The 27,492-nt window shown below is 45.8% G+C and overlaps 1 protein-coding gene across 2 annotated transcripts in view; it reads left to right on the top strand.

The window, feature by feature from the left end:
* RERG (RAS like estrogen regulated growth inhibitor) overlaps positions 1-27,492 on the top strand; it is a 91,097-nt gene that overhangs the window by 12,844 nt on the left and 50,761 nt on the right. For both annotated transcript variants that reach the window (XM_053405179.1, XM_053405177.1), the window contains exon 2: positions 1,027-1,205. In XM_053405179.1, coding sequence (XP_053261154.1) covers positions 1,145-1,205 — 61 coding nt within the window. In that variant the 5' untranslated portion in view covers positions 1,027-1,144. The remainder of the gene's footprint in view (positions 1-1,026; positions 1,206-27,492) is intronic.

Below are 27,492 nucleotides of genomic sequence, written 5' to 3'. Positions count from 1 at the left end.
ACGAAGAACGTTCCTGCTTCTGCTTCCGCTGTGTTTACGCTCTGCTGAGTCAAAGGTCCCAGGGGGGAAGACCAGAGTCGCGCAGGAAGTGTGCCGGACCCCTCGGACGCCATTGGCCTCCAAAAATAGTACCTCAGGTTAAGAACTTTGCTTCAGGATGAGAACAGAAATCGTGCTCCATCGGTGCGGTGGCAACAGGAGGCCCCATTAGCTAAAGTGGTGCTTCAGGTTAAGAACAGTTTCAGGTTAAGAACGGACCTCTGGAACGAATTAAGTACTTAACCCGAGGTACCACTGTATACACACACAGAGAGAGAGAATCATACCTCGTGTTACAGACGCTTCAGGTTGCGTTTTTTCGGGTTGCGAACTGCCAAAACCCAGAAGTACCAGAACTTCCGGGTTACTTCCGGGTTTTGGCGGTGACACATGCGCAGAAGCGCCGAATCGCAACCCACACATGCGCAGACGCACTGCTGTGGGTTGCAAACGCTGCATCCGGAGCATCCACTGTGTGTGTGTGTGTGTGTGTGTGTGTGTGTGTGTGTGTATGGGATCATTCAGGAAGGGAGTCAAGTCCGTCCATCGCCCCAGCTGTGATCTGAAGAGAGGGGGCTGTAACATGTGATTCTTCTGAACAGAGCCATCATGATGCGGACTTGGACCTGGGAGACCAGGGGTCAAATGCCTGCTCAGCCATGGAACTCACTGGGTGACTTTAGGCTAGTCACTCTCTCTCAGCCTAGCCTAGGTAAATGTAATACGCAATATAAAGAAATAGAGCTTTTGCTCCTTTTCTTCTTCCCCCATGCCTGAAGACAGAGAACCACCCCCTGAGCTTTTAGAAAGGAGATTGGTTCTAGGTTCATGGCTTATCGTTTGAGGGCTGCGTCTGACGAAAAGCTCTCCCTGTGGGTCCTTGCGAAACAGGACACACCTCAACCCTCTGCTGAGACCTTGGCAGTGGCTGGCAACACCCCTGTTCACCTGCTCATTCCTTCTCTTTGGTGGGTCTTTTCCCATTAGGCCCTGCTTGAAAATCACAATGGCACGATAAGGCGGAAGAAAGGACTTGGCCATTCATCCTTCGTGCCAGTTTGGTTCAGCCAGTGACGATTCCACCAGCCTCCATTTTCTCCCCACCATGGCTAAGAGCGCAGAAGTGAAACTGGCCATCTTTGGCCGAGCTGGAGTGGGAAAGTCAGGTATGTCTGCTATCTCTTCCATTGCTCCGTATTCGGCTTTGTTTTCTCGTGTTTTCAAGATGTATTTTTGCAAACAAACACACACACAGCAGAGTTCTGATCCAACTAAGGCCTCTCACACCCGTAATTCTGTTTTATTTTTTAAAAGGTTGGAACATTTTAGCCACTTTAGGTGCATTAAATAAACTCTGAAGCTTTTGCCGCACACCGAAAAGGTCACAAGAATTAACCTGAGCCAAGATGTGGGAGTTTCTTTTAAAAAAGGCATCGCGCTGTGATTGTGTTGGTGACCAAACCCGACCACCCACCATGGTCTCACTGAGTCCTCTGGAACAGCAAATAGGGGCAATGGGAGAGGGTCTCAGGCACCTTCATGGTCAGTGGACTGTCTTCACCCTTCTGTGGAATAAAAATTTGGCCACCACTAGGACGAACCTGTGTAGGGTAGCTTGGTTGAGTAGCCTTTCCTAGAAGATAGGTGAAAAAACCTCAGGCCACAGGTGTAGAAGCAGCCGCCCAGGCCTGTCTTGGTCTGGTCTTTAGGACTCTTCCCAGGCCACACCCCTCCTGAAGCCACACCCCCTCAATGCACTGTGTCCTCCTTGAGCAATTTTTTTCTTGAATTGTGATAATGCCTCTTGTCTGCCTGGATGGAGAATAAAGAGATGCGTATGTAGAAACATCCTGATTTTATTTCACAGGGGTAAGAGGTACACCTCTGGCCCTGACCACCTCTGGCCTGCGGCCCCTGGAAGGTTTCCCATGGGAAGGATGTGGCCCTGGAGCTTCTAAAGGCTCCCTCCTCCTGTCATAGGAAGTCAGTGGTAAACAAACGAAACGTTTCATCAGAGGAGGTCAGCATGACTTTTTGGAATGACCCAGCTTTGCTGTAATTTACTTCATTCAAAGCATTAGTGCTTTGGAACGAGGGCTGCGTGGAGGGAAAAGCTGCCAGCCTGCTGCTTAACCGATTACCTCCCTTAAGGTCTCCACTTAAAAATTAGCAGTTTGCCAGTTTTTGTCCTCTGACTGGAAGAATTGTTCAGGTTCAAGCTTACTGAAGGGATGGGTGTGAAAGCAAATCAGTTGCTGCTGCAGAAAATGGTAAAATGTCAACACCTGGTTCTGAATGCTAATAGTTAGTCTTCATATAGCACATTCCAAGTCCTTTGCAGACATCGTCAGTACAATATCCCTGAGAGGCAGGCTGTGAGGATCCCAATTTTGTAGATAAATGGGAATGAACAACTGAAAGCATTGTTTTGGCTAGCATTTTCAGCCCCGCCTCTTTTCCAGAGAGCAATGTTGTGGGAGGAGCCTGAGTTCAGCGTCTGCTTTGCTCGCAGGTGGTTCCTGGTTCAATTCTCAGCATCTCCAGGTAGGGCTGAGAGAGACCCCTGCCTGAATTTCAGTGTCTGTGTATTGACTACATGCCACTGTCAGTGGAGACAGTGCTGAGCTAGATGCACCAGGGGTCTAACTCAGTATAAGACAGCTCCAACTGGGCTCTAATTAAAGTGCTGGCACCTGGGGAGGCTGCAAAGTGCAGAACACTGGTGTGATGATTTGTAGAGTAGGAGGAAGGTTCAATACCTGTACCCAAAGCATGAGAATGTAACTGAAATCTTCTCTCCCCTTTGATAATTTGCAAATGCAGTTTCTTCATGGATAGTTGAGTGGGGAGGAGAGGAACTGCTGGGTGATTGGGGGGGCATGGCACTAGAAGAAATGCACAAAGAGGGCTGCAGTGACTGGTTCAAGATCACCCAGGAAGCTCTGGGATTGGGTAATTTTTAAAAAAACCCAAATCACCCTGCACAAATGCCAACACTTTAGAAACCAGATACATGTTGTGATATTTGGTGGTGGTTTATTACATATGCCGAAATACCGGCTTTACAAAATACCTTATTGCCAGCGTTGAACGTCATTATTATATTTCTGCTCTGAACTTTGTGCTTGGGTATCAGTCTCTTCTGGCCAATGAAAACAGTGACATTGTCCTGATGATATGCCCTGCAAGGTCCCTGCAAGAGCAACACAGAAAATGAAGGATGTAGGCAACAATACATAATACATAAGAAAAATACATTAAGAATTCATTCAATACATTAGAATGAATAAGATCACTTTCCTGGCTTCTGGCATAGAGGGGAGGGAGGTATGGTTGTTTGTTTATGTATTTCTTGTTACATTCAGTTTCTATTTTCTGACTTCATACGGTGCATTTATCACTGAAAAGCTGATAAAAATTATTAGCATGTCCAGGATTTTAGCCACAACACTATGCTAGCTCAGCCTCTCTGAAGCAGGGGTTTCTCAGACACCACCGCATGCCATCACCCTCCTCCTTTTTCTGCTCTGCAGATGGTTTTCTTGGCAAAGTGTGGTGCTCGCTTTGCAAAAGGGGAAGTCTCTGGACTCTAGCACAGCCACTGGGTTTTCTGCTTGGAGCAGCCTGGCCTTGATGGATGTGCTCAACTCTCAGTTCAAGTAGATAGTTGCCTAATGGATGAGCGTCTCCTTCTCCAGATCTGCAGGGTTTCGCACCATCAAAGGGAGGCCGCTGTTGAATGCAAAACTGCCAGGAGGAAAGTCTATCCAGCATTATGACTTATGTGGCAGTTCTTTGCACTGCCTGCTTTACTCGACAGGGCTGGCCAGACAGCCAGAGGGCCTTGCCAAGCAGCGTAATCCAAAAACGTTAGCCAAGATCCCGGAGGAGGAGGCCTTGATCCACTATAAAGAGAAAAGTGCATGCAACAGTAAATAAGATGACCGGGACTGCCAGGAGTCCCTGACAGTTGTTCTATCACTGGTGCGGCTCATAGTTCCTATCCAACAGCCAGACACTAGACTTAAACACTTATGGTCTTCCAAAGTTCAGATCTGGCTCCAATATTTGGGGGTCCCCAGTTCATTTGCCCTTGGTGTCATGGACTGGTTGGATGCAGAGGAATGGTGGAAGGCACCAGCTGGGGAACCCCCAAGGGAAGAAGGCTTAGAGCTCAGGGAATGGTGGTGGGATGAAGATGAGTGGTCAGAGTGAGAAGAGGGAGCAGACAGAGTGGAGGAGGTGTTGAAAGTTGAAGAGGTAATAGGATTTAGTGAGCAGGAAGAGTCTGTGGCCGAGAGAAGTCCAGAATCAAAGGCAGAAGCTGAAGCAGGAGAGGAGGGAAGCCAAGAAGCAAAGATGGGTCAGGGAGAGGCATGGGTGTCTCCTTATCCTGCTGCAACAAGCTCCCCTCCCTTCTGGTCTTCCAGAACCAGAAGAGGCATGAAGTGAGAGGAGCAAAGGCAGGCTGGCAGGTGCAGTCTCTGATTGCTTGGAAAAAAAACTTCTGGAGAGGAGGAGACTTAGATGGCTTTGGAGGGTGGGGACCTTTAGTCTCTTCTTCATGGGGCAACACCTACCAGAGATGGGTTGCTTTGCTCATTAGGCCTGACACTCAGCCAAATCTGTGAAGATCGTGTTTTTGCTAATAAAGAGTTAACTCCAACTTGCTCGGTGTGATTTCCTGCTGGCTTGCTCCTGTCACTTGGGGGGTCCCCCATGCTTGCCCATGGTGGTGGCGGCTGCGCTGATCACACTGCACACACATTCCCTGGCAATGCTGGCTTATGCCATCCACGCCCTGAAGGGTCCTTGCCTTCAGGAAGAAGGCTGGCACTAAGCTGATGGCCCCAGGTAGTCTGCACATGTGGCCCAGTGCTGAGAGCGGCACCATGCCACGCCCTCAGGTAGCCTACCCTGCGTCAAGGACCCAGGAGGGGCCCAGCAGTGGTGAAGATCAGAACGCCAACCTATGTACACAAACTCCCTGCCTCCACCAGCTTTTATAGCACCCGCCTCACCCTCAAACATAGGTTATGGCAGGGAACATAGGAAGCTGCCCTGTACTTTGGCCTTTGTCTCAACTAGCTAAGTATTGTCTGCAATGACTGGCAACAGCTTTCCTGGCTTTCACACAGGAGATATGAATATGGTGGGGATTGAACCTGGGACCTTCTGCATGGAAAGCAGATGCTCTGTCACTGAGCCACAGCCCTTCCCCAATCATTGTTGGCCTAATTAAGCTGGTGTTGATGGGACATTTGCACGCATGGCCAATTGCTCTGGTCAGTTCCCTGCCATCCCCCAGTCCTTCGCACCAGACCAGGAGTGGTGGTAGTGGCAGTAGCAGCAGGAGTGGTGTGGAACCTGGCAGACAGTAGTGGCAATGGGCTTTGCCAGGGCCTCTGGGTTCTAGCGCTTCTCTCAATATACGCCATATGCTGGCTTTCCAAAGATGAATACAGTGGTACCTTGGGTTACATACGCTTCAGGTTACAGACTCCGCTAAGCCAGAAATAGTACCTCAGGTTAAGAACTTTGCTTCAGGATAAGAACAGAAATTGTGCTCCGGTGGCACGGCGGCAGCAGGAGGCCCCATTAGCTAAAGTGGTGCTTCAGGTTAAGAACAGTTTCAGGTTATGTACGGATCTCCGGAATGAATTAAGTACTTTACCCGAGGTACCACTGTATATGGAATACAAGATGGTAGAACAGTTTAATTCCTCAGGGTGGCAATAAGTTTCACAGGGAGGACCCACTGAAGAAAAGACCTGAAAAAAGAGACAAAGCGCATACTTTTATAACCTAAGAAAATCTTTATTTTTATTATTATTAAAGTGGACCCACTGAAATCAGTGAACAGTAAGTTTGGGCCATTAATTTCAACAGGTCTGCTCTGAGTAAAACTTACTAGACTATCACCCTTTGTTCCTTCCCACCTCCCCCAAGATCACATCCACAACCTACATGACTGCCCCAAAGAATCCCAGAAGCAGTGACGGTACAAATGTGCTTTGAAGGTGTGGTGACCCAAGAAAGAATGCTTTGAGGAATCTCAGTGCCCTCTTAACATTTAACCCAGAAACATGGGTGCCATTGAAGGAGGTCCTTCCTGCATCTCTGGGTCAGTGATCCTAAGGAGATATTTCTTTTTAGGGTGTATCCGGCAAGCTTGCTTTCCCTTTCCAGCGCCTTGATTAAAGGCTTTCTCGCAAAGCTAAAAACAGACTGGCGAAACTAGTGCTGGGAAGCCTCAGAAGATAAACCAAGAGAAACGGGCCTGTCAAGTGGTCAGTCTGGAATCTCCGTAGCACTTTCAAATAACTCCTTTGAAAGTTAGTCAGGTTGCAAGCCTTGTTCAGATGCTTGGTAAACCTTTGCTACTAGAAACAACTCTTTCTGGAGCCCCCACAGTGGAAAGGGCTGGCATGTGGGAAATGGGCCCCTGAGCCACTTCTGCATTTGTTATGTAGAAGAAGTGTGAAGATGTGTCCGTGTGCAATGCATGTTTGCCAGAGAGTTGTGGCTTATTGCAGCTCTTCTTGTAAAGAAAACCATCCTGAAAAATGACCATCCTAAGGGAGATGTAGTGGTCACTACACCATGCAGGTTTGGGGATCTGCATTAGTCAGACAGCAATGACAGCATGTGAGGAGTGGGGTTGGGGAGAAAATTGATCCCAGCTGAATCTATCAAATTTGAATTTTTCTGAAACAATATATGAACAGAAGCACAGCTAGCCTTTGAAATTTGCACTTTTGCAAATTTCGCTATGCAGTTCGCTGACCAAACAAGGTTTACAAAAATGGTGAAAGTATGCATAAAGATGGATATGTTAGTAAAAATGACACAAAAATGCATTGTTTTAGGGGAAATTGTTTACAAAATTGTGCATGCGTTAGTCAAGACTGCATATAACAATGTGTTCTATTAGGAAGAATCTGCATGAGGTTTTCTTAATTTTTTATTTTAATCACATATTTTTTGCTTCCAAAGAGCTCATAGTGGTGTACCTTGAGTGTCCCCATTTCATCTTCACAACAACCCTGTGAGGTAGGTTACGCTGAGAGACAGTGACCAGCCCCAGATCACCCAGTGAACTACATGACTGAGCGAGGATTTTTAATTTTTAAAAAGTCACAAATTGCTGCAAAATGTGGAGAACTGAATTTAAGATTAGAAAAAAATAAACTGACATAACTCAAACTCACAGGTCCTATCATCCCTAGTGAAAAGCAATATATAGAAGAAGGTAAATTACCCAAGTGTAGGGATTGGGGAAATTTTGATTCAGTCCACATTTGAATACAAATCTCCCTTTTTCACACTTACCACACAGCTTAACTCACAAACCAAAACAGCCATTCTTCAAGAGTTACACTTTTCTGAATTTTAAGATGCCTTTCTCCTGCCAACTGATGTGTGTGTTTTTAAAAAAGAGAAGAAGTATAAGCTAGGGTAAAGTTGCATAAAATGCAATAGTTTTGACTATTTGTTGTTGTTTAGTCGTGTCCGACTCTTTGTGACCCCATGGGCCAGAGCACGCCAGGCACTCCTGTCATCCATGGCCTCCGGCCGTTTGGTCAAACTCATGCTGGTAGCTTCGAGAACACTGTCCAACCATCTCGTCCTCTGTCGTCCCCTTCTCCTTGTGCCCTTAATCTTTCCCAACATCAGGGTCTTTTCCAGGGAGTCTTCTCTTCTCATGAGATGGCCAAAGTATTGGAGCCTCAGCTTCACGATCTGTCCTTCCAGTGAGCACTCAGGGCTGATTTCCTTCAGAATGGTTTGATCTTCTTGCAGTCCATGGGACTCTCAAGAGTCTCCTCCAGCACCATAATTCAAAAGCATCAATTCTCTGGTGATCAGCCTACTTTATGTTCCAGCTCTCACTTCCATACATCACTAATGGGAAAACCATAGCTTTTAACTATACGGACATTTGTCGGCAAGGTGATGTCTCTGTACAAAAAACTGTTACATTAGAGAACTTATGCTTTGCAAAAATGTGCATATTAGGCAAAATTGCATACAAACATTGGAGAAATTTGCACTAAAAGGTTGATGGCTTTTCATGTGGACTTAGAAACAATTGCAAATTGATGTGGAAATGTGGGTAACTAGGCTGAAAACTGGAAAAATGAGAAAGCATCACTGACAGATTTTCGGACCCCTATCCAGGTCCCATAAGGAACATAACAGACAACGAGACAGGTCTGCATCCTGTTCTCCTTTTTGCAAATGGCACTCTGTCCCTGATTTTTCTTGCCGAACTGAAAGCCAAGAGCAGGAATGCTGTGAGCCCAAAGGCCTCCAGTTGCCGATCTCGAGTTTCAGAGCTGGTCCCAGAGCTGATGGAGTAGGAAAGATAATAAATGGCAAATTGGCCTGAAAGAGCCTTTTAAGTGAGTTGAATTTCCATAGAACTGCATGCCAGGAGATTAATGGGAGGGAGAGCAAGAGAACGAAAAGGAAAGTGTGCAAAAGGCAGTGCGAGTTGAGTTTCTGCATCGAGATAATTGGTTTCATTATTCCGTAAACACACATTTGCTTCAGTGCTAGGGAGAGAACTGGCTGCAACAACCATTTATTTAGTTATTTGCTAATTACATTATGTGGGTGCAGGAGTGCTATTTCTTCCGCCGCTTTGTGAGCAAGCACAGTCTATCTCTTAATCAATCTCTTAATTGCATAGATTTTTGCCTTTTGTGCAAGGAGGTGGTCAACGGAGGGTTTTGTATCTGGAAGAACCCAGGCTCCCTTGCTGCTCCTGAGGACCACTTGCTCGTTCCAACACTTTGGCCTCGTTGAACTTCCTTAATTAAGTCGGACTTGCCTTAATGGCATTCTTGGCGATCTGTTGCACGACGTTGCGCAACAACCGGCTGGTAGCACAATAGACTTGTTTGATTTACTCATCGGACCATTTCCTTTGGTTAAAAAAAGGGGAATCGTTGCTGATAAAATTCTGTCTGAAGAGCCATTCATTCGAAAGAAGCCTGCAAAAAGCTGGCAGAAAGGAGTTATGGGGGAGAGAATGGGGAAGCGACAGATTCAGGCACTGCAAACAACAACAACAACAACAACAACTTTATTTATACCCCGCCCATCTGGCTGGGTTTTCCCCAGCCACTCTAGGAAGCTTACAGCACATATAAAAACATAATAAACCACCAAACATTAAAAACTTCCTGATACTGTTCTGCTACGGTGTTTGGTGTGCCATCGGAGCAATAGGTTAGACTGTGTGCGAACCTTTTGCCCTTCAGATGTTGCTCCCATCAGTGCCAGCAAGCATGGTCAGTGATCAGGGATGTTTGGAGTTGAAGTTCAGCAACATCTGGACGTGCAAAAGTTCCCCACAGGCAGTGAAAAAGGAGTTAGAAACCTTGTTCAGCCCAAGTTCCCTATGGGCAGTGTTCTGGGTTGTCATAGTTACTGCTGGTGATGTCTCTGCCTCTCACCTCTGGTGCTTAAAGGATTGCAAGGCAGCCACTGTTGCAATTGCCCATATGGTGAGTGCATGGCGCTCATCATAAGTTTGTCACCAGCACCATTTTTTTCTCCTACAATGGTAAACTTACATCTGTGTCTGGGTGGAAATAAAAAGGAAGAAGTGAGGAGTTGCCCACTAACACCTCTTCCAGAAAAATAGAAAGAGAAAGTTTGCAAAAGTCACCTCTTTTGTTCTGTCTGCCTACAAATGTTCTGATGGCAGATGGATGTCTTTCATGGACTAGAAAGCCAAAAATCATGATCCCAGTGAGCTGAAATAATGCTCTGAGTCTGTTGGGCAGAAGATGCCATTCCAGTTTGCCACTGCATTAATCTCACTATCTCTGCAAAGTACCGTATTTTTCGTCCCATAGGACGCTCCGTCCCATAGGACGCACCTAGTTTTTTGGGGGGGAAATAAAGGAAAAAATTTTTCCTTTATTTCCCCCAAAAAACAAGGTCGGGGAAACCGAACCAGGTCAAGGAACAGCGGGATGGCGGCGCTGCGCCTCCTTGCTGTCCCCTGAGCTTGTGGGGCTGGCCGATGTCTGTCCGGCAGGCGGGGCGCTCTGCTTCAGGGTGCCCCTTGCGCCGGGCGGCAGGCTGCTATCCGCAGCGTGGGGAGCCTTGCGGGGAGCTCCCGCAGGGCTCCAACATGCTGCGGGTGTCTGCCCGGCGCGAGTGGCGCTCTGCTTCAGGGCGCCCCTTGCGCCGGGCGGAGGCTGCTATCCGCAGCGTAGGGAGCCCTGTGGGAACTCCCGCAGGGCTGCCTAGGCTGCGGATGTGTTCCCGAAGCGTCGGGCGCTCTGCTTTCAGGGCGCCCGACGCTCCGGGAAGCAGGCTGCTATCCGCAGCCTAGACAGGCCTGCGGGAACTCCCGCAGGGCTGCTTAGGCTGCGGATGTGTTCCTGAAGCCTGGAGAACGAGAGGGGTCGGTGCGCACTGACCCCTCTCGCTCTCCAAGCTTCAGCGAAAGCCTGCATTCGCCCCATAGGATGCACCCAGATTTCCCCTTCATTTTTGGAGGGGAAAAAGTGCGTCCTATAGGGCAAAAAAATACGGTACACTTGTGATAGCCAGGCACCATGTATTCTAACGTCATTGCAGCAGGGGCAAACTTCCTAAGTGTGGGTTCCTCAGCTGACTGCCCAGAGTTTAGAGATTTCAGAATCACAAACTGCTTTTGCAAGGCTGGACTTAGCTAATATAGAACATTTTGTTCAGCTGTTTTGATTTCCACTAAATCAGATATTTTTCTATCCAAGTCTGGGTGGCAGCTAGTAAAGCTGTGTTTCCATGTCTCCTGTCCAGTGTTATGGGTTTTCTGGAATATTTTCAATTGGGAACTTTTTGGGGGAAAGTTTACTATGCAAAACTTTCCAGGGGGATATTTCAGTATACCATAAGATAATTTGCATAGGGACATTTCCAGTTTGAATGGGGAAATTATCTGATGCCTGAGTGATCTGATTTAGCATGTTTATTTTCCTTCTGTTTAGGAAATAAAGCTAAAAAACATTGAAACTGCCAAGCTTGCCTACTGTTCTGGTGTTCTCTTTTTTTGGCAGTTGGCATCCATCTACCATTAACAATGAATTAATGTTATTCGTTTCCACAGAAAAACAAAGCGCTATAAATTGTTCCATCCCACACCACTGCTTCTTTCTGTATATGTTTTGCTAAGCAGTCTTTAACACCTGGCCCTGAAGGGAAGGATGCCAAGCTTCAAGGACTGCATCTGTTCTGCGAAAATCTGAGTGTTTGGCTGACTGCTATGATGACTTCCTCCATCATATCTCCCTCCAACATATTTCTGCAGGGATTGCTGAGAATTGTTGTTTATTGCTTGCAATGTGTCTGAAGTTAGAGCTAATCTGCTCCTACAGATTCTGAGAATTGTCATATGATACAAGACTATTGAGACTGTACCATCTGACAACGCAAATGGAGGATTAAGTATGTTTGCATATTCCTTTTGTGTCTTAAAAAAACATGACACTCTTAATGTAGAAAACTGATAGGCTAGTTCTCAACAGAGAACAGTATGTGAGAACCTCCATGTGAAGGAACATTCCAAGGTGCAAACCCTCCACCTGCAGTGTGAAATGGTACAGTCCCTGCACTGAAACTGTACAGACAACTTGTTTATTCTGGGGTATTTCCATAACTGGGCAGTAAAGTACGGTAACCTTTCCAGCCCCCCCCCCCCCAGTTTGTTTTTCTTTCCTCTGACACATGGGATTTGACTCACTTGCTCAAATCTTCCAAGAGGCATTTCCACTGCAAACACCTTTTGTAGAGTACAGTTTCTTTCTGCAGGTTGTTTGGATTGCGTTTGTGGAATGATAATTCTGGGATTGGCAGGAGCCAAACTATATATGGTTTATTTCATTGTTTGGCACCTAAAAAGTATATGATTGCATTAAGGCTGTAAAGTTGCGATTTACTCCATTTTATTACCAGGTTAAGAAGTTGCTTCCCTTTCTTGTTACCTTTTGTACACAAGGTATTTCAAGTAAAATTTGCAGGGTTTTGCCCCGACGTCTTGCCTTCTGCCTTTGAGTGGTCAGGAAATTCTTTCTCTTTTTCTTCTGCCCTGTTTTCAAAAGACCCCTAGGGAGTGGTTCAAGATATAGAAGCAAAGATTGCAGACTGGTTTGTAAGAAAGAACCTTCATTGGCTCGCACACCGGATTGGGCTGTGTGGACACATAGATCACTTAGTCAGGTCATGAGGCAGCTTTGCCAGACTGGTTTAAAAGGGCAGCAGTGGATCCATTTACATTGCTTTCAACTCTGTGTTTGCAACGGGGAGAAATTAATAGGGAAAGCTTTGAATAAATAGGCTTTTGTGAAAAGCAGCCCAGAGCCTTTGCTGACAATTTATAGGCTTGCTCCTCGACAGAATAGAGTTTATAGGGACATAGTGCTCGTTTTCCCATCACTGTGGTATGCGTGTAGATGGATGAAGTTGCAGTCTAATTATTAGTTGCACAGAAGAAGAGAAGAGAAAGGCAGAGGCACACGTACGCATTCTCACAAAACGGGACATGCTCAGCTCGCTGTAGTGCCAGAAAGCATAAGGAGCTTCCAGTGCTGGCTCTAGATTTTGACCTTTGACCCCCCCAGTGAATCTAGTTCAGTGGGGAGAAATCTCCATCATTCCCCTGATGAAAATCAGAAAGTGAGAGCTAGCTGACTCGTACAACAGTGTGGCTGAGACACGGGTTGCGCTGTGGTCTAAACCACTGAGCCTCTTGGGCTAGCCAATCAGAATGTCAGCGGTTTGAATCCCCACGATGGGGATTTACTCTGTTCCAGCTCCTGCCAACCTAGCAGTTCAAAAGCACACTAGTGCAAGTAGATAAATAGGTATTGCTGTGGCAGGAAGGTGAATGGCATTTCCATGCGCTCTGGTTTCCGTCATGGTGTTCTGTTGTGCCAGAAGCGGTTTAGTCATGCTGGCCACATGACCCAGAAAGCTGTCTATGGACAAATGCCAGCCCCCTTGGCCTGAAAGCGAGATGAGCACCGTACCCCGTAGTCGCTTTTGACTGGACTTAATCATCCAGGGGTCCTTTACCTTTTACCTTTTTACGAGTGTGTGGCACTGGCTCATTCCCGGGACATTCCGGGATCAATTCAGAATCTGGGGTGGCTTCTGTACTTCCAGGACAGTTGGAGGGTATGGGAACCTCTGCACACACACACACACCCCGGCCATTTTAGCCAAGTCATGTCCACCTGCCATCATGGATTGTGTCAGGTGTTGGGCACAGGCAAAGATGCAGCCGGGAAAATGAGAGTTTTCAGGCCCTGGTGTCTGATGGCATAAAAATTGCAACTTATTAAAGCAAACCTACAACTTCCTAAGGATTCAGTATGTTGGGTTCTCCTAGCTGTGATGAATTTATGAATTGCATTTTACATGCATATGTCTCAAGGCAATTTAGCTGTATCATAAGAATGGCTAAAGTAGTCTTTTAAACAGTACAAACCTGAAAATAGGTTTAAAAACAATTCAGAATTCACACCTAAGGCAGCATTCCTCAAGAGTGGCTGTTCTAATTCAAGGCACTTTCTATATATACTCAGCTCACCTAGAAGCTGGAGGTTCCCTGGACTGAGAGGTAAATGAAAGTGAAAGCTTCATTTCTATTATGATTACCTTTTGAAACATGGTTTGAATTATGGTTTATTGCCCCCAAAGCAGGTTTACATTGACATATGCTATAGCAATGAACATTCATTGTTTTCAGGTTCGATCCCCCTATAGGACAGCTGCATATTCCTGCACTGCAGGGGGTTGGACTAGAGTGCCTTCCAACTCTACAATTCTGTGATTCCATGATCATATTTGTTCATGTGGCATTCACACATATTCCTGTTAGCCATTCTTTCTTCCTCTGCCTTTCATTCTTCATCACATTCCTAACTGCAAACAAGTCCTTTAAAATACAAGTAGTGGGTTTGTTACGCTGAGGTGAAAGAGCAGTTTACAGGTGCAACCCAAATTTACAGTGTGTGTTTGAATCCTTCCTGCAAAATGCTGAATGTCTGGAGGTGATCCTCGTTTGTTGGTTCAGATGCAAAGGGCAAATTCCCACCCTGAACACCATTTGTGCTGGAGCACAAAATCCAGCAAGGAAGCTGGAAATAATTCATGCTGGTGTCACTACCCAGGGTTCTTGACATGCAGCTCAAAAAGCGATCGAGACATGAAGAATGAAGCCCAGAGGAAGGCAGCTGATATATGGACACATACGAAATGTGAATTTCTGCAAGAGGACGCTCTCAGATGCCATCTGGAATCCCAGAAATGTTAAAGACGGTAGCCAATGGAGGGGAAAGCCGAAAATGTGCAGAAAACATCAGGCCTCCTTTTGACAGAGTACGAAATCCCCGAGTGCTCGTAGGTCACTGATTCCATTTCCATGCTGGAATTGTAAAGGAAGCGGGTGGAGATGAAAGAGCAGGAGCTTGTGGCAGAATTAATGTGGAAAAATGTTCTTCCCAGAAGCTGAAAGGAGGCTTTGTGCTGTCCCAACCCCAAATCGGCTGCAGGGGACATGGAAAAGGATTCATAAGAACGCAGAAGTTGCCTTAGAATTAAGACCCCAAGGGTCATCTAGTCCAACCCCCTGCAGTGCAGGTGGCCTATATGGGGATTGAACCTGCGACCTTTGCATTATCAGCGCCACGTTCTAACCAACTGAGCTAACCGATGATGCTTTAGGCTGGGGGCTAGGTAAGCTTTCACCAACCTAGTGCTCTCTGGACTGCAACTCACATCACCCCCAGCCAGCAGAAAACTTCAGAATGATCTTCTGAAGTTTACTGAAATTTAAATAGAACTACATCTTGTCATCCATAGCAGGTAGGGCCAAGGCCAGGTAATGTGTGCTTCTGGGTGTGAACTGTTGATGGGCCGCATCCAGACTCCAGCTCTCTCTCATCTTTATCATTAAACTGGACCCAAGAGTCCTTGAAACAGAACAGGGGCAGGCCGTTCAGATGTTGTTGGACTCCAGTTCCGACTAACCAGTGCTCCCAGTGGGTCTGGAATGAGGGGAATTGTACACCAGCAATATCTGGAGGGTCACAGGTTCCCCATCCCTGATATAAGAGGCTTGTTCACCGACAGACCTTCAAATATGTGACTGTGCCCTGCTCTCAGTAGGAGACATTATTGCTACCCCTTAATTCAGGGTCGGAGGCCTGTCTGTCTGGTGATGCCCAGGTCACATGCTTTCCCCAGCCACATGGTTGCCTGGCTGGAATATGTCCATGGGCTCTATTAATGTCTCCTGCTTGCCTGGATGGAATGGAGAGAGGAGAAACTAGCCTTCTGCTGCAGAAAGGTAACATTTGCATTCATGGCTGTACCCAGTTGTGCCTCCATCCCTGCCTTCCATTGGCGTGTGGCCCCTAGAAGCCTGCCGAGAAGGGAATGCGGCTCTCGCTACCTGAATTAGTTTGCTTCAGCTAATGGTCTGGCTTAAAACAATAAATGCACTGGGCCAGAGTCAAGCTGACTTCAGTAGAAGGTCCCTTCAGGGCATTGTGGTTTGTGGGTCAAGGAAAGCATGTCTCTCTCTCTCTCTCTCTCTCTCTCTCTCTCTCTCTCTCTCTCTCACACACACACACACACACACACACAGAGAGAGAGAGAGAGAGAGAGAGAGAGAGAGAGAGAGAGAGAGAGAGAGATTTCATCTTAATTCCACATGGTGATAAATGTTTTCCTCAAAGCACATGGATTTTGTGCCCTTGTGATTTTTATCATACTAAGTGCAACTGCAGATGTAGCTCTTATTCATATTCATATATAATCCCTTTTGGGGTGTTTTTAAAACACACACACACAAACACAAAGCAACCAAATGAGCACACACTGTTTGTAAAAATAGCTAGCACAGGAGTCCAGCGTGCATCCAGTCTAGAGAGAGATATAATCTTGTAAATAGCCCTGCTGACTGCAAAGCACAGCTGGAAGAAATGGAAATGTGGGGGAAAGGGAAACAAACTAGACCCTGGTTACTTAGCATGCAATGTTTTTAAAAAGTTTGGTTTGGTTTTTCTAATGTATGTAAAAAACAAAAAAAGTAATGTGAGGTTTGCGGTTGCAGAACTGGGAGAAACTTACGGCTGGGGGGAGGTGAGCCTTTGTGTGTCTCCGGAATGTGAATTAAGCAAATGCTGAAGCTCTGTCCTTGACAAGTATAATCTGTTATGTTTCCGTTCTGCTTTTCCTTCAAGGAACTTGGGGTATGGTGCGCAGTTCTTTCCCCCCTCTGTACCTCTTCTTATGCCTTGTGAGGTGGGCTAGGCTGAGACAGAGGGTGAATGACTCAACATCATCTGGATAGCAGAACGGGGATTTGAACCCAGGGGTGGGTTGGCCCTACTGTTAGGTAAAGTGAGTCAGCTGCCTCTGGTGGCCGATACTGGCAGTGCACAGCAGTGGCAAGTGATCAGAAGGCAGAGCGGTTTGTGCCATGTGGCCTGCTAGTTTGCTGTCCTGAGGTGCCGAAGAGTATGGTCATTGTTGGAATAAGATATAACTGCCAATCTAGTTGACTTCTGGTTGGATTGGGGGCGGGTGTTATCCTGTCCTATGCCTCGGACAGCAAAATGTCTTGGACTGACCCTGCTCAGATTTCTCTAATCTTACACAATGATGGGCCAGTTTCTTCTCCAGCTCCATCTGCAATTGCGCCAGGTATCAAAAATGCACCTATATTTATTGTGTGAAGGACTATAAACTCCCTCAGGAGGAAATTATGGAATACATAAAAAGGGCCCACCAATTTTTTTTAGACTTGTTAGCACATGTGGACTTTTGAGCAAACACACTATTGTGTGTGTGTGTGTGTTACTATAGACTCACGCAGAATGTACTTTTCTACCCGATCTATAAATAAAAATATATTGCAGTTCCGAAGGAAGTTGTTCTAATCCATTAGCTGGGAGCTTTAAGATATTTATCACCGCGTGCCCCAATCACTTCCAAGGATTTTATTTCGGTCACAATCCTTTCACGTCACACTACCGTCCCGCAGTGTGAAAAATGCTTTCTTTCATGTGAGACAAAAGGCGTGTGAGGCTTCTGTGGCTGCTTGAGATTCGTCTGTTCGACACTTCAGATGATACATTTAGACTCTGAACAAAGGGTCTTTTGATATCAGTGGTTTTCCTGACACCTCCAATGACCCAGTTTGTTTGGTGAGGTTTTTTTGTTTTGTTTTGTTATACTTCTTAAAGCACTCTGAGCCTCTGTGGCTTTGTCTTTCTATGTGATCCTTTCATACAGACTGATGGGGCTTCTGCCGCTGCTATCTGCCCCCTGGATAGGAATGTTTGTCTCATGGGGTGAGAGGCCCAGGGAGTGGGAGAAAGATAGCTGCTTTTAATGATATTCAGCACAGGTCAGCTGATGCCATCCGTAGAGCTGAAATAGTCGTGCAAAATCCATTAGGAATATCCACAATATCTGCATACCCACCAACATTTATCCAATGAAAATAGGGACGTCTTATTCTATTATAATAATATTGATAATAATATATTATTTATACCCTGTCCATCTAGCAGGATTGCGCCAGCCACTCTGGGCAGCTTCTGGCATACATAAAAACATAATAAAACATTAAACTTTATTTTAAAAAACTTCCCTATACAGGGCTGCCTTCAGATGCCTTCTAAATCTTGTATAGCTACTTATTTCCTTGGCTCAGTCATCACATAACTCCATACCCTCTAACACCTCTCTGATGAAAACAGGGATGTCCTAAGGAAAAGTGGGATATTCCAGGATTAAATCAGAAACTGGGACGGCGCTGAGGGCTGTCTGGTGGTTCCCTCATTGCGAGAAGCAAAGTTACAGGGAAGCAGGCAGAGGGCCTTTTTGGTAGTGGCGCCAGCCCTGTGGAACACGCTCCCACCAGATGTCAAAGAAATAAACAACTATCTGACGTTTAGAAGCCCTGTATCGGGAAGTTTTTAATGACTGGTGTTTTAATGTATTTTTAATATTCTGTTGGGAGCCACCCAGAGTGGCTAGGGAAACCCAGCCACATGGGCGGGGTATAAAAAAACTATTATTATTACTTGGAGGGTCTGTATCTGCCTGTGCATCTTCCTTTATTCCTAAGACTGCTATAAGTAAGCCGAAAGTGAGAGTGTTCCCCATTCGTAAGGGCCATAACTCCACAGCTGAACAGATGCTTTTCCGTGCAGAAGGTTCCAGGTTCAATCCTCAGCATCTCCAAGGAAAGCTTGGAGAGTCACTACCAGTCAGTGTCAACATTATGGAGCTAGATCAGACCTCCTCAGCCTCGCCCTCCAGATGTTTTTGGCCTACAACTCCCATGAACCCTAGCTAGCAGGACCAGTGGTCAGGGATGATGGGAATTGTAGTCTCAAAACATCTGGAGGGCCGAGGTTGAGGAAGCATGAGCTAGATGAACCAGTGACCTGACCTGGCCCGAGACAGCTTTGTCTAGCTTGTGATTTGAGAAGAGCTCCATGCAGGTGAGCAGCTCCCTCACATTCTTTGGAGTAGATTTGCATTTTGACTACAGAGCTAGGGAGGGAGGGGGCAGCAAAGCAAGCAAGATACAAGACTGTAGAGTTGGTCCTGGGGTTGCCTCCCCACACCCGTCCATCCCAGGTATGCCTGTCCCAGCTGGGAACCACCCACGGAGGAAGATGTGATTCTCTGCTAAGGTTGGCTTGCGTTAGTGGAGAGAGTCCTGCTGCTTGAAAACTTGGAGATCTGGGGTCAGTTTTCAACGCGGCCAAAGGAAGCCGCGCAGCTTTCTGTGTGGCCTCAGGCCTCTAATTACTTTGCTTAAAATGGGAATAGTAGGCCTATTCCCCACAAGGGAAGATGCACGCCCTTCATTACTGAGTACGAGGTGTGGGCTGTCGACTTGTACAGCGCCAAGAAAACTGGATTAATTTGTTCCATGCTGTCTCACACTTCGGAAGAGTCCTGTTTTGGAAGAAGAGCTGTCATGGTGGAGAGAGTGTGTGCCAGCTCTGGGTGTGTCAGTATTACCAGGATTTGGTTTTGTCTTGCTTTATGGGGAATTGTTGTGGTTTCTGTAAAACACTGGCACTCCCGGAGGCAAACATAGTGTCATTGTTCTTAAGATAAGTGCACACACACAACACAAGATATAAATGGCCATGTTGCAGAATTACCACTGCAGGCAGAGGGATTGGATTAAAAATACTACTAAACATGGAACTGACCATCGTATCACAGCTTACTAGGGTTCCCTTTAAAGTTCTTTGCAACCCAGTACAGTGGTACCTCGCAAGACGAATGCCTCGCAAGACGAAAAACTCGCAAGACGAAAGAGTTTTTCGTTTTTTGAGTTGCTTCGCAAGACGAATTTCCCTATGGGCTTGCTTCGCAAGACGAAAACGTCTTAATAACCGTGCTTCACAAGACGAAAAATTCGCAAGACGAAAAAACTCGCAGAACGAATTAATTTCGTCTTGCGAGGCACCACTGTACACCTAATAATAATAATAATAATAATAATAATAATAATAATAATAATTTATTATTTATACCCCGCCCATCTGGCTGGGCCTCCCCAGCCACTCTGGGGGGCTTCTATAAAAACCAAAAATACAGTAAAATATCACACGTTAAAAACTTCCCTGAACAGGGCTGCCTTAAGATGTCTTCTGTATGTCAGGTAGTTGTTTATCGCTTTGACATCTGGTGGGAGGGCGTTCCACAGGGCGGGCGCCACTACCGAGAAGGCCCTCTGCCTGGTTCCCTGTAGCTTTGCTTCTCGCAATGAGGGAACCGCCAGAAGGCCTTAGCATTGTTCAGTTAACTCTAATGTACACTGAATCTTCAGGCAGAGAAAGGAGGCGAAATAGGACTCACTTTACTGAGTGTTTCATTAGTTCCAGCAGAGCTTCTAACATTGTGTGGTTTTGAACAGCTTCCAAGTGTTTTGAAGCGATTTGGCTCTCTTGGCTTTGCCTTTCAACTTCCTTTTTACCAATCCCCTCCATCACTGGGGGAAAATTTCCTCTTTTGAAGTCAAAATTGACCGTGCTGGATTTTCTTGGCGATTGGCCGATACTGAACTTGATAGCCCTATCACTGCTGTTCCCAAGTGGTTCAACCACACTACGTCCCGGGAACCATTTAAAAGTAAGTCCTGGGTTACCTTCCCTCTGATTTGAGTGTATGACCTGCTGTTTTAGGGCACAGTTGTCTAGGGTTATCAGTAAATTTAATCTCTTTATCATGATAGGAAAACCCTCTGTGTGAGGGCAGTTGGTCACTCATAACTACAACATCTATTTTGGATGCTTCCCTGATCCCATTTCCATCTCAAGAGCTCCCTGAGCATTTTGATACAGGGGACAATAGCACATTCCTGGTTTCAAACTGCTTTTGGAGCCAGGCATCACCACCCATAATAATTCTGTGGAAGAATCTGCCTCTTTGGGGAGTTCGGGCTCATTCAGTTCAATTCCCTCCCACCAGATGTCAAAGAGAACAACTACCACCAGACTTTTAGAAGACATCTGAAGGCAGCCCTGTTTAGGGAAGCTTTTAATGTTTGATGCATTACTGTATTTTAATATTTTGTTGGAAGCCGCCCAGAGTGGCTGGGGAAGCCCAGCCAGATGGGCGGGGTATAAATAAATTATTATTATTATTATTATTATTATTATTATTATCATCATCATCATCATCTACAGAGGAATGCCACTTGCAGTTCACCCTTCCTCGTGCTTCCTGCAGAGTTTGTGTCCCTCTGGCTCTTTCCAATCCAACAGGTCAGGGTTTCCCAAAGTTGGGTCTCCAGCTGGACTACAGTTCCCACCATCCCTGACCACCGGTCCTGCTAGCTAGGGATGATGGGAGTTGTAGTCCAAAAAGAGCTGGAGACCCAAGTTTGGGAATCCCTGCACCAGGTCTCCGGTAACACCTACCACATCAATGCTGTTCTCTTAACACCCAGTGCTCCAGTTCACCCATCTTGGGTTAGAAGCTTCTGAGCATTAGTGTATAAACACTTATATACCATGTTTCTCTCCAGCTGTCTTGGGCGCTTGCATTTTGACCTGAGGTGCTTTGTTATCTCTGAGTTGCTATCCCATGCCTGTGCTCTCATAATGCCAAGTTCTAGACTGCCTTCGGTAGCTCGAAAAGAACTGGAGGTCTTCTGTGGGCTTGTTTTTTTTTAAAGGCTGATTCAGTTGAAAAGCTTTTTTAAAAATAAATAAATCCCAAAGTCTCGCACAGCCGTCAAGCTGATAAGATATTTCTTATCACTTCAACAGCCAAAATAAGTACCTTTCACATTCAAGACATGTACAAAAACACACACAAAACCCTTTTTGTGATCTACATTTAGATTCTTTTCACGGCAGGAGCCAAAAAATTTGTTTTGGCTTCCTTTCTGCCTTGCGATGCTTGGACGTTTCCAGCAATATTTCCTCACTACGTTGAAACTGACAGATAACTGGAAAGCAAAAGCCACTTCCATCACATTCATGGGGCCCGAGGCCATTCCCTCCTTATGGGAGGTCTACAAAAAAGAAGGGGAGAGAGAATGAAAGGAAAGGAAGAAAGAAAGGCCTCAAGAGGGGAACATGGCATGTGCTGTGTACTTCCTTAAATTTTATTTTCAAGAAAGTCCTTCAAATAACAGTATTCACAAGAGGAGTGCTGCGATCACAAGATTCATCTTGTATCTGTATTTGTAGCATTTGGTAGCAAACTGATCTGGTTCAGATTTTCTGTGTGCCATTCCAATTCAATTCTTTATTTGCATCCAACTCTGACCAGCTAAATCCAAAACTCTGTTTTGCTCCTGTTGCATGTATGTATTTGAATATGTATACATAACAACCCCCCCCCACACACATAAATGGATAAAATCTGCAGGCAGAGTAGCACCTCCAAGCGGATTGTGCCTGTCAAATTTCTGACAGATCCATCCACATCATGTCCTGTGATCATGACTACAAACCTCCATTGGATGCAAACTGCCCTCAGATCTTCTGTATTAGCTACTCCTAAAGCGTTTAGAAAATGATATCCTCTTGGCCTATTTCCAGACGAGTCCTGGCAGCAAAGACATGATTAGAGATACACCTTCAAAACCATGTTTCCCCATTAGTGAAATTTATTGGATTCAAGCTCGTCTAAAAGAGTGCGTAAATATTCGTTATTGCATTTATTAAAAGTGTTTTAAGCCCACGCTTCAGCTAAAAATGGTTTCCAGAGTCACTTACCAAGGTCAGTGATAAGAGACTCCTTTTTCTTGGGTTTATCGACTAAAAGGCACCAAGTTAAATGAAAAAGTTTTGTGGAGGGAAGTAAGCCCAGACACCAATTTTTAGTTACAAAGTTGTTGCAATGGCCAGCTGGAATGGAATGACGCAGAGAAGAGGAGCCCAAAGTCGCTGGCTTTTCAGCAGAGCAATCTCCTCTCTCTCCCTCTCCTATATAACCTGATGGAATAGTTGCTGGTTAGATGGGAGACGGCTTCTGAAATGAGAAAACACAGGTTAGATGAAAGCCTCTTGGTACACACTGGGGCACGCGGCTGCTTTTCGCACCTGCCTTATAGCAAATGCCGTAATTGCTTTCTGGAAGCAGCAAAATATCAGAGCAAAATTTCAGAGCCAAAATCCTGTTGGCCGAGGAGCAGCTAACATGCATCACAGTTAATGATTACTCCTTTTGTGGCATTTTCGTTTGGAATATTGACAGAGGGAAGCGGCAGGGGGCCTACAGGCTACTCTTTGCAATATGCCGGATCTGAGTGATTAACTCAAGGATGGTTCGCAGAGAGAGAGATGCTTCCTATTAATTTAATAACTTAGAAATAGTGGTTATCTCAGCACAGAACACCCAGGTATTTCCGCCGCTCCCTCCTCCAATAGGAAAACTGTTATCGTCAGTGATGCTAGCGTGTGTTTTTGTTGAGTGTGGCCTTTGGATCAATGAGAACTCCTTGCCTTTTGTCCATTTCATTTTACAGCATGATGAATTGGTGTGTGGGGGGGGGAGCTCATTGTCAGCCCCTGTTGTTCTGCACTATTTAGACATCCTCAGACCTGTGAAAACCAGCTGGGCCAGAAAGAACATCAATACATGCTGCTAAAGCTTTGCTCAGCAAGGCTGGGTGAGCTTTGGGGGAAGGAGTGACTGTAAAAACTCTGAAACTTGTGGCATTCCCAAATCACTGATTCCCCCCTACCCCAGGTGGGATTTAATCACATGCCAGCAAATTACAAAAAAGGAGAGTCTGACTAAACATCAGGAAAAACTTTCTAATGGCAAGAGCTGTTTGACAGTGGTCTCCCTCGGGAGCTCCTTCCTGAATTTCATAGAATCATAAAATTGTTTGGATCTGGATTTGATATCCTGCTTTATCACTACCCTAAGGAGTCTCAAAGCGGCTAACAATCTCCTTTCCCTTCCTACCCCACAACAAACACTCTGAGGTGAGTGGGGCTGAGAGACTTCAGAGAAGTGTGACTAGCCCAAGGTCACCCAGCAGCTGCATGTGGAAGAGCGGAGACACAAACCCGGTTCACCAGATTAGGAGACTCTTAACACTGGCTCTGAATTGTAGAGTTGGAAGGGACCCTGAGGGTCATCTAGTCCAACCCCCTGCAATTCAGGAATCTCAGCGAAAGCATCCATGACAGATGGCCATCCAACCTCTGCTTAAAAACCTCCGAGGAAGGAGACTCCACAACCTCCCAAGGGAGTCCGTTTCCACTGTCGAACTGCTGTTACTGTCAAAGTTCTCCCTGATGTTAGTTTGAATGCTCTGGAGCTGATGGTATAGAATTGCCCTGTTTGTGTTCAAGTCACAGATTCTACCCACTGGCACAAATATATTGCTTAAACCAGCACATCTTCTTTCTTCCCCCCCCCCATTGGCGTAGCATTTTGCTCCACCTCTGCAAGGTGGTCTGGGAGTGATCCTAGTGGGTGTAACTCAAGCATATGATTGCTCAGTTCGTTCACTGACTGAACGCTTTCTTACCAAAGAAGTGTAAGCCCAGGAACATTCTATTAATAGGACCATGTTGCTCTTCAGCCTGGCCACAGTTAATCATTTTTTTTTGCTCTTACTTAACAAATGTGGTATGTGAGGCAGAACTCCCTCAACGGTTTGGGTCAGTGAGGTTGGGCACAGATTCTCAGCCGCATTGTTTCCTGTGAAGTCATTAGGCAGTTGACTTATTTCCCCCCTTTGCAAAATATTTCACCCTTTGTGAAATGTGCGCTGGCAGATCTGGCAGGAGTTGTGTGGATCCACTGGATTGAAAGTCAGACCTTTTTCTGATTCTGGATCAATTGATTGATGTGCTCATGGAAATAAATGGCATGGCACAAAGTTCCTTGGTCAAACATACGAGATGCTTTTAAAGACCTGTGTATTCATCCAGACTTCCTGCGGCTGCTAAATTTTGGTTACTGAACCTGAGCCCTGTAGTTGAAAATTCTGATTTGTATTTTATCTGTTGTTATAACAATGTGGGGATTAATGATTATATGTTGTTGTTACATGTTGAGTTTTGCACACTGCTAAGGGAGGTTTCTTTAATATAAAGTGAGTCCTTAAGTAAGTAAATGTCAAAGTGCAAGTGGAAGACTTACGTTTGAATGTTCTTCCACATCAGAAGTTCCTTTCCCATTGGAAAACCAGCATTTTTGATGCCTTATTGGCCATTGGCCCAGCATCTCAGTACTGTCTACACTGACATTTTCAATCTTGGGTCCTCTGGAACAGTGCAAAACCAGGGCTAGCCCTCTAGATGCTGTTTGGCTCCAGCCCCAGCCCCAGCCAATGTTTAGGGATGATGGGAGTTGTACTCTTAACAACACCCAGAATCCCACATTTGCAAAAACAACAACATTTTGAGCTCTCTTTTATTAGAAAAATGGTGAGCAAGTGGGCAGGAGGTATGATAGAGCTGTATAGAATTATGCATGGTATAGAGCAGGGATAGGGAACGTTTGGTACTCCAGCTGCTGCAGAACTACAGCTCCCATCAGCCCCAGCAAGCATGGCCAGTGGCCAGGGATGATGGGAATTGCAGTTCAGCAACATCTGGAGGACCAAAGGTTCCTCATACCTGGTATAGAAACAGTGGATAGGGAGGTGGTCTTCTCTCAAACTTTGGGCCACTCAGTAAAGCTGAGCATATGAAAGATTCCAGATAGACAGAAAGAAAATGCTTCTTCTGCATGGCCGGCCATCAGGGATGGTGGGAGCTGTAGTCAGTGGCATGTAGAAGGTGCCACCTCTGATTTAATGGGCCTTTCCACTTCCTAGCAAATGACCTCAGATGTTGGTGGGCTCCTCTTTGAAGGAGATACTTAAGCAGTGGCAGCACAGCCAATGTAGCTCCATCTTGCATTGTAGGGGAGGGATGAACGAGATGTTCTCATCAGTCTCTTCCGGTTCTATGATTCAAAGTATAGAGGCAGTGGGTAGCTGACTGCCTAAAGCTGGAAACATAAGATGGGAAGGATTATTGCTTCCCCAGAGGCACAGTCATGGCTACCCCTGGCCCATAAATGTGGGGGCTCAAGCCATGGTTTGTTTTGTAAACCATGATTAGCACAAACTGTGCCTGAATTGAGCTAATGAGTAAAGGTTTCTAACCTGCAGGAGCCTATGTTATAAATAGAAGACTAATCTGAAAGATTGTTCCTAAGCAAACACGTAAGCTAACAGTGTGATAAAATAGTCAAGGCAACTCATTTGCAGGGCCCTCTGTTGGCTGCCATTCACAAGTAGCTCAAGATGTACTTTTTCCAGTTCCTGACATCAGGAAGGCTGGCACAAGCAGCCATTTGTACTAATCTCTTCAAGGCAGCAATCAAGTCCAGTATGTAGCTCCATTATCTTGGATGGTCTTCTGTCGAGAACAGCAAGAGTTATTCTCAGCAGTGATGCTATGCTTTGTCTATGGAAAGCAGTGTTCTCCTGCCCTCACCCCCTTGTAAAAACACAAAAAAGACTTCTTTTTAGCAGATTGTCTTCATGATGCATTTCAGCAGAGAGAACTGAATGCATTCCGAGAAAGGGAAGGATTTCCTTGCCCTTCCACACAAACATGATCCCGCTTTGCACACCCGTTGAGATCTAGAAGAAGCTACGGCGTTTCTGCCTTTCAAGGCTCTGTCACAGTTTGATGCCTCAGCGCAAGACCCTAGAGCCACTGTGGTGTATTGGATAATCTGTTGGACTAAGACTGGGCCATGCCAGGTTCAAATTCCAATTTGATGTTTATAGAATTATGGATGACATGGAGAAACAAATAAAAGAAAGTACTGTATTTTTCGCTCTATAAGACGCACCAGACCACAAGACGCACCTAGTTTTTGGAGGAGGAAAACAAGAAAAAAAATATTCTGAATCTCAGAAGCCAGAACAGCAAGAGGGATCGCTGCGCAGTGAAAGCAGCAATCCCTCTTGCTGTTCTGGCTTCTGGGATAGCTGCGCAGCCTGCATTCACTCCATAAGACGCACACACATTTCCCCTTACTTTTTAGGAGGGAAAAAGTGAGTCTTATAGAGCAAAAAATACGGTACTTTTTCACACAGCCCGTCGTTAAACTCTGGAACTCATTGCCACAGGAAGCAGTGACAGCCAGCAACCTAGAATGGCTTTGAAAGAGGATTAGACAAATTCATGGACAAGAGGGCTATCAGTGGCTCCCATCCATGATGGCTATGCTCTGCCACCATGGTCAGAGGCAATAATGCTTCTGAATACATGTTGCTACAGGAAGGGAGAATACTTTGTGCTCAGTTCCTGCTGGTGGATTTCCCACAGACATCTGGTTGACCACTGTGAGATCAGGATGCTGCAGTAGATGGGCCCCTGGCCTGCTCCAGCAGGCTTTTCTGATCTTTTTACCTGGTGGCAGATTTCGCAAGAGGAGGTGTGAAGGAGTTGCCCTCCTCTCTTGTTGATGTCTGGGGTGGTTTTGACTTCTTTGCCATTCCTTGGAAGCACTCCCCTTGTCTGGCCCAAATCAGATCCAGTAGCAGAACATGGGAAAATGTCCAGGTCAGAAGGACTGGGGGCCCTCATAACTTTTGAGTCAAAGGGGATGGTGTGGAATGACCCATAGGAGAATACATAGGGAACAAGGTGGTTAGTTAGATGCTAGGAAGCCCGATATTCTCATGTGTTGTGTAACCCTTAGAAACGGAATAACATTTTTATTGGATGAAGGCCTCTGGCAGGCATTCAAAGCCAAAACCCAACAAAAATACAGAATCTTATTAACCTGCCAAGAGCTGAATTTTTGCCATGGAACATTTCCCTCCTCGCTTTACCTAGCAAGGTTACTCAATATGATTTAGGGATGAGCGAATCTGTCAATTTTGGTTTCTCTCATCTTCTCATTTTTCATATCTCCAGTTCAGTT

Source organism: Podarcis raffonei, chromosome 10, assembly GCF_027172205.1.
Source record: "Podarcis raffonei isolate rPodRaf1 chromosome 10, rPodRaf1.pri, whole genome shotgun sequence".
Classification (NCBI taxonomy): domain Eukaryota; kingdom Metazoa; phylum Chordata; class Lepidosauria; order Squamata; family Lacertidae; genus Podarcis; species Podarcis raffonei.
The sequence above is the reverse complement of the archived record's forward strand: the minus strand, read 5'-3'. Positions and strand labels throughout refer to the sequence as shown.